Raw genomic sequence first — 12047 nt, forward strand, 5'->3', positions numbered from 1 at the left:
AAAAGGCTGTCGGTACCTTAGCACAATCAAGAAATAATAGTAGTGAGTCACGAAGCTCTACAGAAACCTGTTGCCTATACTATTGGGTCAATGACAAATGCACCAAACTATGCGGAGAGAGCACCCGTTAAAAAGAGAGAATAAATGTGATGAAGTTGCTAGTGCTATTAATTGAGAGAAAAAGAAGAGGGGAGAGTCGGGCATAGTAGGACACAGCTGTCTCTCCAACACTCTGGAGGCTGAGGCAGGAGGGTGGGGAGCTCAAGGTCATCCTCAGCTACAGAGCAAGTTCAAGGCTAGCCTAGGTTCCATGAAACACTGTATCAAAAAGAGAGAGGCAACAAAAAGCCTAAAATCCACTAGATTAACCTACATCCCGGCCACAATGTTACCGACATCTATACTAATGACACACATGTGTGTCATTAGGATCAAATAACTTTCATTAAGCAGGGGCCAAATTTGTAGGAGGAGTCTCCAAGGCTGGTATTAGAAATTCCTACCCAATACAAACGCCATAAAAATGGAAGTGCCTGTTCCATGGCCCTCTGAGAGAAACATAGTTCTCTTTCATCTTTGGTTTTGTTTATCAGCTGAAGGTACCTCACGACGTTTTTACAGTTGCCTCCAAAATCTTGGCTCTGTCCTCTAGTATTTCTCTTTTTGTTCAATTAAATATCTATCCTATCATGCAGAACACACCCTAAACCACATGTTAGGGAGCTGCTGGTGAATTTCTTGAACCTAACTATACAGTCATGGCCCCCGACGCTTTCTTATTTTGGGAGGTTTCTTCTATGGAAATGAGAGCTAAACTGGGAAATAAGGAGTGGGTAATCTGGCTATAATTCGATGAGGAAATAAATACCTCTGCCTATGAAGCGTATTCATAGAACACTCAAACTCCTGACACACCTCGGGCAAACTTTTATGAACTCAATGCCACATTTTAGAGTTCCCATGTTCCTTGTTCGTGTTGTCTCATTTTCTCATCTATTTGCCAGTAATCTATCTGTATAGCCCTTCTTCACAGAAAATAGTTAAAGGCAAGAGAGCCTACTTCATGCATTATTTACAAAGCCCTTTGGATTGATGGAGCCACAATTAATTTAGATTTATTTACAGTCTAAGTGGTTTCTCCTAAGGTAGGCTGTGGTCTCACCTCTAGGTCAAGTAGTGTTTTGTTTTGTTTTTTGTTTTGTGTGTGTCTGTATGGGGAGGTGGGGGTGGGGAGGGGGGAGTTTGGGAGAAGTTTCTCAATCCCAAATTCATACTGTTTTAAAATAAAATTGTAAGAAAGGAAGGAAAAATATTTACCTCCTCCTTTAACCACCCCCAATTTCAATAATTTACAAGCATAAAATTCCAATAATTCTTGCTCATTCTTCAGGAGTCTCTATTTTACTCCTTCCAATCCTGCCGAGCATGGATCACACAGAGCACAAGCCAGGGAGAAATTTAATCACTCATGTCTCTCTCTGCCTGAGGGATTGTCTAGGTACTATGGTGACAGACACCTCAGTGAAAGTATGCAGTGGGGGAAAAATAGCTCCTAGACTTTTAAAAAGGGAAGAAAGATTTCTGATAGATTCGTTGTCAACATGTGAAAACACTCTGAGACCCACGTTGTCATACACAACCAAAAGTTTTCATACAGCACCAGGCTGGAGCTGTGGAGACAAAATAGTAGTCAGCAAAGTATTTTATTATTCTTGTCCCCTAACAGCGTGTTTTTGAGTTTGTATATATTCATGGAATTTTCTTCTCCATTAAACAGGCAGCTTTTCCTTAAGAGGGCAATGAGCTATTCTGTATGACACTAAGATGGTGGACATACATTAGACAGTTGTCCAAACTCACAGAATGTACACTACAGGAGTGAGTCCCAGTGTAGGCTGTGGCTGCTGGGTATCAGTGTTGTGCCCTCCATGACAACAAATGGACAACAAGCCCTCCTGATGAGGAGGAGGTATGTGCATGTGGTGGGGCAAGGGATACATAGGAAATTTCTGTCATGAAACTAAAACACACACCATAATATATATATGTGTGTGTGTGTGTGTGTGTGTGTGTGTGTGTGTGTGTGTATAAATATATATACAGATAGATAGATAGATAGATAGATAGATAGATATAATTTGTTTTTAGCATACTGCCTCTGTTGTTAACTCTGTTGTTAACTTACTCTGATATGGGAAAGTACAAATAAAATCTGGAAGAAAAATTAAGTCGAATAAAAAAATTGTCATTTTGTCGTTGGAAAAAAAAAGTCAGCTTTTGGACGATTTAAATGCAATTCACAGACTTTTGTAAAAGGGAGGGGAAATAACTGGCCTTGGAGAGTGGGCAAAGCCAATTTGTAAAAATATCCCCCAGCCTCATCCGCACAGTTTGCACCCATGACAGAGCTAAAGTTCCTCCTCTTCTGAGACACAAGTCAGAATATTTTTCCCAGCCCACGTTCGTGAACAGGAAACCAACAAGACTGTAAACACGGGAGCAACAATCAACAGGCGCAGATGTTTGGGGTTGGAAGTCACATTCTGCACAAGGTGAAAGGGTGAGTGGTGAAAGTGATAATCAAGACCGTGGCGGAGAGCAAAGGTCAGCTCAGAGTGGGTCCCCAAGGGACACTGTCCCTGCCTGCTCTGAGTCCACTCCCCTCCCAGACAAAGCTCCCGATGATGAGAAAACAATCTGCACATAACATCGGCACTGGAGAGCACAGACAGTTCAAGCCTCGGGCAGCCCCAAGCTATCTAGCAGGATCGGTCATCAAGGGCGGATGCCCATGAACTTGAAAACCAGGAAGGCGTGCTCCCTCTCAGAATGGAGAGCCCCTCTCTTCAACCCAGGCATCTGGGATTGTGTTTGAGATAACAAGACTTTGGGGAGCCGGCAAGGAATCACCTGATGTAATTTAGACACCGTCTCCATTATGAGCCTGAGCTGGGAATAACAGAGTTGGGAAGGGGCAGGAAGAGGGATGGCCTGGTGCATATCCGTGGAACAATGCCTCTAAGGACAGCGCGGGTTTTCAACTCAGCTTCTGGAAGAAAACAATCCTTTGTGGGGTCAACAGCCCTGCAGCATACCAAACAAAACATATTTATAGACATACTTAGCATTTTCTTTTCAAAAAAGCGGAGCTCCAGGAGAAAATTTTACTGGCCATGAAAAAGAAAAAAATCCAGATTTGTGCCTCCCACCTCTTAGCTGGAAGAGTGCGTCAGGATGCCTTTGACACTTCTCCATCTTTCAGTCCCCCACAACCCTACAGCTCCACGGCACTAAAAGTGGCTGCTTGGGTTTAGGGAATTTCCCCTTAACTTTGACATCTAGCAACACAACAGAGGAAATGCTGCTGACTAAATCTAACAAACGAAAATTACCAACACAGGAGGCCAGGTGGCAGGTGAGAACTTTTTCAAGTTCTACATTCTTCTGTTAACAGTAATTTACCAATAATCCCAAACTAGGCTAACCAATCAACTCAGAGCCAGGTATCTGTTGCAAGGCATGTTTCCTCAGAAAAACCGCATCGTGAGTGTTTGCCAAACCATGCTGTGGATCCTCACTTTGGCCTCAGGGTGCTAGGAGACTATTATGTTCACACTAAACAAACATCTTAGAGACCATCGCAAAACATGTAACTCGTTTAAAAATCTATAAGCATCAGCGATCACCTATGTGATCACTAAGCGGCAAGTACTTGTAACCCCCAGCAACCAGGAAGCAGACACAGAAGGATTAAGAGTTTGAGGTCAGAGTGGGTTCCACAGTGAGACCCTTTCTCAAATAGCAACCAGCCGATCAATACAAAAAGACCCCACAACCCTTTGCCAATTTCTAATGTTCCTAGTAGAAGATGGGCAGGTAGAATTTAGGATCTGAGAATTTCTGACACGCTCAACCACTTGAGAGTTGGATAGCACTGGTTACTTAGTAACTAAATTACTAAAATGGTATCGTTTTCCCCCCCCTCCCCCTTAATACAGTTGTCACTCTTTTCTCACGTTCCAGGTGAGACTGCATGTGCGTTCCGGCTCACAAATTCCACGTGCACAAGAGGATGGACCACAGAGCTGGAAGCTGAGGGGCTTGAGCTCCCTGTGCCTGAACCATGTGCCTGAAATGAGATTAGGTGGTGGCAAGAGAGAAACACGGATAACACATCACACTGGCGCCTTGATAGCGACACAAAGGAAAGACACCAGCCCCAGCCATTCTCCGCCTCAGCTTCTGGTGACAGCCTGTGGCCGGGGAAGGTGGGCTGGATTGCTGGCACGTGGTTGGACTGTACTGCAGCCTCTGGAGGGAGGGGCCGGTGAGTGCGTGGGTTAATGCCTCACAGCTGTTGACATGCGTGGGCCCCTTGTAAGTTGACTACTAGTATCTCCCTCCTGTATTGATTTCTACCACTTTAAACCATACGGTCACAGCAGCTTCTAATCAGAAGCAAAATTACCTCATTAAAATATCGCCTACTTTCCTTCCCATTGCTGGAGCCCAACTCAGAAAAGAGTGAAAGCAGGAGAAAAAAAAAAAGCTCAAAACGGATATTACATATATTATAAAGTTATATATATATTATATATAATATATATTATATATAAAGTTATAAGATACGCATATTCTAGAACAGGGCCTATTCTGGTTTGGATGGGAAACAGAAGGGAAGGACTGACGTGTGACAAAGTTAACAGAAAGGTGATTCACCCTCCATGTTCCTTTACTAACTCCACTTCTCCAGTAAGCCCAGGTTGTGACAAATCAAGCAGTTCTTATCCTTAGAGTTTCTCCCACTCTCCTCAGCAGCCTCCGCCCATAGTCATGCAGAGTAGTGCTCTGGGGCTGGGTGTAGCTCAGTGGCAGAGTGTGACCTCAGCACGTGTTGGGCCCTGGGTTCTAGTCCCAGCACTAGAAAGTGAAATCCAGCAATAGAAAGTAGCCGGATTCTTGAAGACACCCAGGCAGATGCAATCATGACTTGTAAAGAAAATGCTGCAAGTCACCTCTCCCCCCTCCACCCCACCCCCCCACTTAACACAGAGATTCCCACAGCCTGGGGAAAGCCTTCTCCCAGCTAGTCAGAGGCCAGCTCTTAAACAGAGGAACTAAGCATGAGTCAGCACATTTAAAAAAAGGATTTATACCCATTCTTAGAAGGACAACCAGAGGAAGCACCATCTGAGGGCTGAACAATGCTATCTGCTTGCCCTTTGACCTCAGCTGAAGAACACTTTGTCCAGCTTCTTTGTTGAAATGCCACTGAATTTCACATTGAAAACTCCTTGGGAAAACATCTACCTCTTCCCTGGACCACACTCTTTTAAATTCTCCCCGCCCCTTTTGCTGAAGATAGAGTACAGGCCACAGATTTATTTTTTGTTAAAAACAAAAAACAAAAAACAAAAACCTCTTACTAAGTACAAGCAGCCCAAATGAAAAACCGTTGTACTGATCCTCCGTTTATGAGAAAGATAGTAGAGTGTCTCTGGTTATAAATACAAGTAGGGAGGGTTCCATTTTCCTTCTAATTTATGTTTCCCAAGAGTAATTCTGTTGAGAAGATTGCCAGTACTTTCAGTACAATAAGTTTCTTGTTTCTTGTACTAACACTTACTGATTCCCTTTTCCGAGCATGATGTAAGCCTTTTATTTCACTTAATCCTAGCATCCGGAGATCAACACCTTATTAATTCAAGATAAGCTTGAAATACTGAGATTTAATGAGGCGCTGTTTCTACTCTCACACATGTAAAGATACTACAAATCAATACACACATGGATAACTGATTTTAAAAGGCCTATTAGTAAAACATTTATTCACATGACCTGCCTCCAACCGGTATCCTAAATATCTCCAAGTATTTTACTAAACAAAAATAAAGACCATCTTTTCTATAAATCAAAGTGTGCACATCAGTGGGAATTTAAAATATAGGATATTGTTTATCTTTTCATTAACTCAATCCTTTTGAGTGTCAATGTGCTTATTAGCATTTTGTAAGGCTACCATGGTGGGTCCACGAGATTTCAACCTTTGAAGGCTGACATCCTAAATGGTACGTACACAATGAGTAAGCAATTTTAAAAACAGACACAGGCAGAAAGAGAAATTCCGTGTGATCAGCACAAGGAAGGAAAGAACTGGGGTGCCGTGGTGATAAAGGAGACAGTAGGACATACAGTAAGAAGGTGTTTGTAGGAAGGTGGATAACTTAAAAGACCTAAAGGATATTTCCGGATTTCTCTCCAAGGTCACCAAGTTGGCATGCTTGCTTAGTAGACTGTCAAGACATTTTGAGCAGTAGAAAAAAACAAATTGCAAGTGACATCTGTGGCCCTACTTTGATGTAAATTCTCAAGTTCATCCAGGCAATCAGCTGACACACAGCATCAACAGCAGAAAGCCCTTCACATACCAGCCTGTTCTCAAGATGGGGTTTTAAACAGTCACGCCAACAATGAGCAAGACCTAATGACCAGTGTTCAGGCTGTGAGAGAGGCATCCTGTTGATTCATACTTCCTGATAGCCAGGCCATCTGACAAAGCTAGGGGGTCTCAAATGTAGTTCATGAGCAAATTATTCCTCTAGTTCCAGGGAAAAGCTATGTTTACAGGGATGGGTAACTTTCCCTTGGGTTTTTAATGTGTAACGTGCAAACACGGTGATGTAGGATTTATCTTTCCATAGGTTTTTAAATAGCTGAGTCATGTACTACATCAGTCAACATGACATCGATACCAATGAGAAAATCTGTGGAATTCTCCTAACATCCTTAGAACATCCACAGTGCTGAGTGAGCTTCATTCGGAGCCGTTTTCTTCAGATAAACTCTCTTCCTTATGTTCACAGCCACGGTCGTCAGATTTTAAGACATTCCAGCCTCTGGTGAACTCTTGTCTTTCCTACTGCCTCCTCCGTCGGTTCAGTGCTTTTCCTGGCAAGGTGGTAATGCTTGCTCCTTGAATCCTATCTACCTAGAAGAGGTTTTCTTCTCCTCCTCCCGCCCCCACACAGAGTCTAGAACTGGACCCCACAGTAAGGGTAACTCCAGGAAGCCCTGGGATGGGATATAATGGGTTTGGGACAAAGAGTAGTCTCAGCCTGTCTAGGAATCCACTTGCCTACTGGTGTGCTCCCTTGGAATTTCCAGTTGTTAAAAAAAAAAAAGTTTATAAAAAATAAGGTCAGATACAGCCGCGTGTGCCTATAATTCTGGTACACAGTAGAGGCCTGCCTCAAAAAAGGAAAGATGGGATGGTAGAGAAGGAAGGGAAAGGGAAAAGAGGGGGTAAAGAAATGACAGAGGGAGGCTGAGAGGGCTGGAGGGAAGTGGGGGGGGGGGCGGTAAAAACAGACCTAGGGAGCCATGATGCTAAACTATATAACAAAATTAGTTGCCAACCACTTTCAAACAGTGTGAGTCAGAAGCTGTGTACACTTGTAGACCACAGGTCAGAAAAGCAAGGAAAGGGGAAATTGGAAGTCAACACATCACATACCACACACACACACACACACAGAGAGAGAGAGAGAGAGAGAGAGAGAGAGAGAGGGAGGAGGGAGGGAGGGAGGGAGGGAGGGAGAGAGAGAGGGAGAGAGAGAGAGAGAGGCAACACTCAGACACACACCCATATTTGACAAATCTGACTCAGACCAGATCTTTACACTTCAATTACCATCAAAAACAATGGTTTCTGAACCCTAGAATCATTGGGGCAAAGCTTTTAAAAAGATACTGTTTCTGAATTCTGCCCAAACCTCCACATGCTAACTGAACTGAAATGGAGTGCTGCCCAGGATTCTTAAAAGCCCACAGGTTATTCTAATGTGCCACAGCATTCAGAAGCTTTTTAAAAAATCTTTTCCAGATATGACATGATGATTTCCTTCAGATATGATCACCATGGTGGCACACTTCAAAAATAAATAAATAAATAAATAAATAAATCTAAGAAACTTAAAAATCAGAGATACCTGAGCTCTCCCACAAGATTCTGCCCATCCCTGGGTCTGGGTAGGACCAGCTCCAGCACCATAGTACTTTATAGGCCCAAAGTGCCACTAAAATCAGCCAAGGCTGAGGCCCATAAACCAAAAGAATCAGATACATTAGAGAATAGAGAATACGAACAATATTGGTTCTCTGCAGCCCTGACCACCCCATCAACTCCAAGTGTTTGTTTGTTTGTTTTTATTTTTCGAGATAGGGTTTCTCTGTGTAGCCTTGGCTGTCCTGGACATGCTTTGTAGACCAGGCTGGCCTCGAACTCACAGGGCTTGCCTCTGCCTCCCAAGTGCTGGGATTCAAGACTTGCGCCAAGTTTTAGCGACTGTCATGAGAGACAGTTTCCTTAGAATGCTTCCTGGCAGTGGTTCAGCCTTGAACTCAATTCCAATACACGGTGAGAAATCTTGTCCAATCAGATCCCCTGGCAGTGCAAGGAGCCAGATTGGCCGGCCCTGAGTCTCCACTCCCTGTGAGATTCTGTTTCACGGATTTCCCAGGAGGATTTCGGCACAACTTGGATGCTGGTCACTCCTCCTCCACACACCTTCCTGCTCCAATAGACTGCTACTCTCGATTAGATTTTTTTCTTTGGCACATCCGCTACACCTCGGCGGAACTAAGAATCCTAGATACGCTTGCAAAGAACTCAATCCGATATTTAACTCTGGGTCATCCCTATAGCTCCTGCCTTAAAAATGAAGGACGTCACTGACAGACCTTGCAGCCCTCCTTTTTTGGCAAGCGCATACTAACCCCTTCTGGGGCCAGGGCACAGGCATGGGTCTCCCCGGGAACGGATAGTCCACAGAGACCCACGAGTGGCTGCAGCCACTCTGGGTGTGTCTATTTCCCCAGGTCTACCCACTAGGGACGTGCCTCCTACATCCCTAGTTTATACTAAGTTTATGAATAAAGACGGGAGGATCGGAAGCACTCATTCAGCAGTCTTCCTTACCTCCTTTTCTGTTTACACAGGAGAGAAAACTTGGGGGGGGGGGCAAGGGCAGCGTGACTCCGTCCGGGTTTGCCACAGAACATTTGTGGCAGAGCCCAATTTAGCCGCCCTCGACTTTCCATTCTGTTGCCTGGCAACGGAGTTCAGTAGAGCTCAGCGGCCAACCCTGGCCCCTACCCCGCACTCTTTCTCTCCCCCAGCAGCTTGGGCAGCATTGATTAAAGGGTCAGCCTTTTGGGACAAAGGCCAAGGGCATTGAGAGCGCAAGCACTGGGTGGATTACCCAGGTTGCGCTGGAATCTCTCCCTGCACTGACGCAAGCCTTGCCTGGCTGGTACCGGCACACCTTCCAAGGTCCTGAGGGACCTTCCTCAGCCACCAAAGCGCCCCTTCCTAAATACCTGTTACTTTCTCGTAACCCACTCACGTCAGGTTCTTAAAGTCCTCAACTTCTGGCGAACTCCCTGACAGTCAAGGTGGGTAAACTGAACCGCCAAAGCGCCCAGGGGGTAGAGGAGCACAGTTCAGAGGGGGAAAGAGTGCAGAGGGCCTTATCTTACTAACGATGGCTACGCTCGGGCCAGAACTGAGTTGAGGTGGCCCGACCTTGGCAGAAATAAGAATACTGGCAAAGTGTTCTGAGCTCCCGCAAGAAGACACCCTCCGCGGGCACCCCGGCGCGCTCCAGCCGCTCCCGCAGCAGCGGAGCGCACTCCTTCACTTGGCTGCGCAGGTGGCAGGAGCACCAGCTGGCCCGCACCCTTGCGGCGCGCACTCCTCCACCGTTTGCCACCACCTAAGCCTAAGAGACTAGAGAAAGGAGGGAATCTGTTCTTAGAGTGAGGCTAACCCCAAATCCTTACCCAGGTTCACAAAGCTCATGACCATGTCTGCGTCGTTAAGGAAAGCGCTGTCCTGAGCGCTGGTCAGTGGAGATGCACCGCCGCCAGGTCCTGGGGCCAGGAGGCTTTTGCGGCTCAGGGAGTGTGCAGCTCCGGGAGAAGGCTGTCCGAACTGGGACGAACTGGCTCCTCGGTGGGGCCCAGGCTCCCCGCTGTCTCCCTCTGACACCCCATCCTCTTCGTCGTCGGCGGACAGGGCGTTGTAGAGATCCAGCATGAAGAGTGGAGCGGACTTCATCCGCCCTGGAGGGGGCTCCTCGCGGGCCGCCTGCTGCTGCTGCGGGAGCACCGGGGGCTGAGGCTGCTGGAGGCCGTGCAGGGGTCGCGGCCTATGCGGGAGCCCCAGCACCGACAGGATCTCCTTTTGCATCTCCCGTTTCTCGTGGGTCTTGAGCCGCCGATAGAGGAAGCCCGAAGACGACGACTGTGGCGGCGGCTGCTCGGTGCGCACCGGGCTCCCGCCGGCTCCCAGCAGCTGCCCCCCGGCGGCGGCCGCGGCTACCGGCAGAGGCGGCCGCAGCGGCGGGGGTCCACAGCTGCACAGCAACCCCCACCACCAGCACAGCCACTGCGCCCTCCGCCCCAGCCCAGGCATCGCCGCCCGGCCCGGCTGCCCCCGCGGGCCCGACGAGGCGTCGAGCGGCGGAGCGAGGCCGGAGCGCGGCGGCTGTGGCCCTTGGAGTGGGCAGCCCCCGCCACTTCTTGGCGGGCTCTCTTCCCGTTCCTGGCACTCAGTCCTTATCTCTCATGGTCATCCGTGGCGCCCCAAGAAGCCCAGGAGGAAAAGAGAAGACGGGGCGACCGCAGGTCTCTGGAGACTCACGGGCTGAGCCAGGTGTGTCCTATGCAGGACAGCGCTGCAGCCAGCGCCCCTGAGCAGGTCACTCCGCGGTCAATCTCAGTCTGCACACGTGAGCTTCTCTGTGCCCTCACAGGAGGATGGCCGAGAGGGACCCGAGGCAACAGTTCAGGAGATGGGAGAGATGAGGGGCACCATCCCTGAGCACTCCCTTCCTGGCTTGTAGGACAATCCTTAAGTTTATTCCGCTGCGGGTACCGGGCTGTGGCGATCCCGCGTCCTGAAAAGCCAATCTTCTCCGCGCGGCTTTAACTTCCCTCTGGCCCGAAACTCAGTACCCCTCCGCCCTCGGGCACAGTCGCTCCCCGTCGAAATCTCCGCGCGCCTCCCCAAGTGGAGGCGGCCAGGATATAGCTTTCCGCTCCGTAGTCTCTTGGATACCCGGAGGATCCCGCTCTCCGAGGAGATGGGAGACAAGAGGACCCGAGCGTAGAGCAGAGGCTGCAGCGTCCGCCCGGGAATTCGCAGTCTCCCGCCTCTGTGCGCAGCGCTCTGAGCCGCCGCCAACGTGGGCTTTCTGCTGTGCGTCTCACTCAGGTACCGCACTCAAACGCAGGAACGCCCCGCCTTTCTCAGTAACGGACAGGCTTCCAGCCAATGGAGAGACGACTCATGCGGAATATTTACATAGGCCCACCCCCTTCTTTCACCCTCTCTTCTTCAGAGGCCTCGCCTCCTCCGCTGGTAGGTTTCTAGCACACAGAATTCTTGGAGGCACCAAGAGTTGATTGGGCCGGTCAGAAAGGCAAAGAAGTCATTGCTAGGAAGAAAGATCTGATCACGACTCTGTTCTAAACTTTTCTCTGCTAAATAAAAGTAAACACAGCTATGTAATCCATACAGTTACGGAGGGAGAAAATAATATGACAATTTTCTCCTTCCCTTCTTAGTTTCTCTTATTGATGGAATGTAGGCGTTTAGCCGACACGTGGCTCTCAAAGGCAGCTGCTGTAAGTTAAGACACACCCTGCGAGGAAGCTGCTTACACACTAGCTGCAGAGAGGGCCAAGGACAAGCCGGATCAGAGTCCTGAAGGTTTCCAGTCGGATAATTCAATGTATCTGTTCATTTGGGCTGCATTTGGCTTCTTAAACTAAAACTCAAATGAAAGAGGCCGCAGTCTGTTCGTGTTACTTGCAAATCCTACCCCATGTTTTTGCTAGCCTCTCAATGCAGCTGGTCACTTGGCAATTGCATTTTGAGTTACACAGAGCCGGGTAAAATGTAAAGACACTGGTAAAAGTAGTCTCAACGAGGGCCTCGAAAGTATTAAAAAAAAAAAAAAAAGTCCAGGTTAATAAACAGGTCC

General features: G+C 47.7%; 1 protein-coding gene across 1 annotated transcript in view; it reads right to left on the bottom strand.

The window, feature by feature from the left end:
* Window positions 1-11257, bottom strand: part of BMP6 (bone morphogenetic protein 6) — a 155026-nt gene extending 143769 nt beyond the window's left edge. The window contains exon 1 of the mRNA XM_084795096.1: window positions 9841-11257. Within this exon, the coding sequence (XP_084651222.1) occupies window positions 9841-10474 (634 nt within the window). The 5' untranslated portion in view covers window positions 10475-11257. The remainder of the gene's footprint in view (window positions 1-9840) is intronic.
* Window positions 11258-12047: the final 790 nt, after the last annotated feature.

This window comes from Acomys minous (genome assembly GCF_964271855.1).
Source record: "Acomys minous genome assembly, chromosome: 9".
Classification (NCBI taxonomy): Eukaryota; Metazoa; Chordata; class Mammalia; order Rodentia; family Muridae; genus Acomys; species Acomys minous.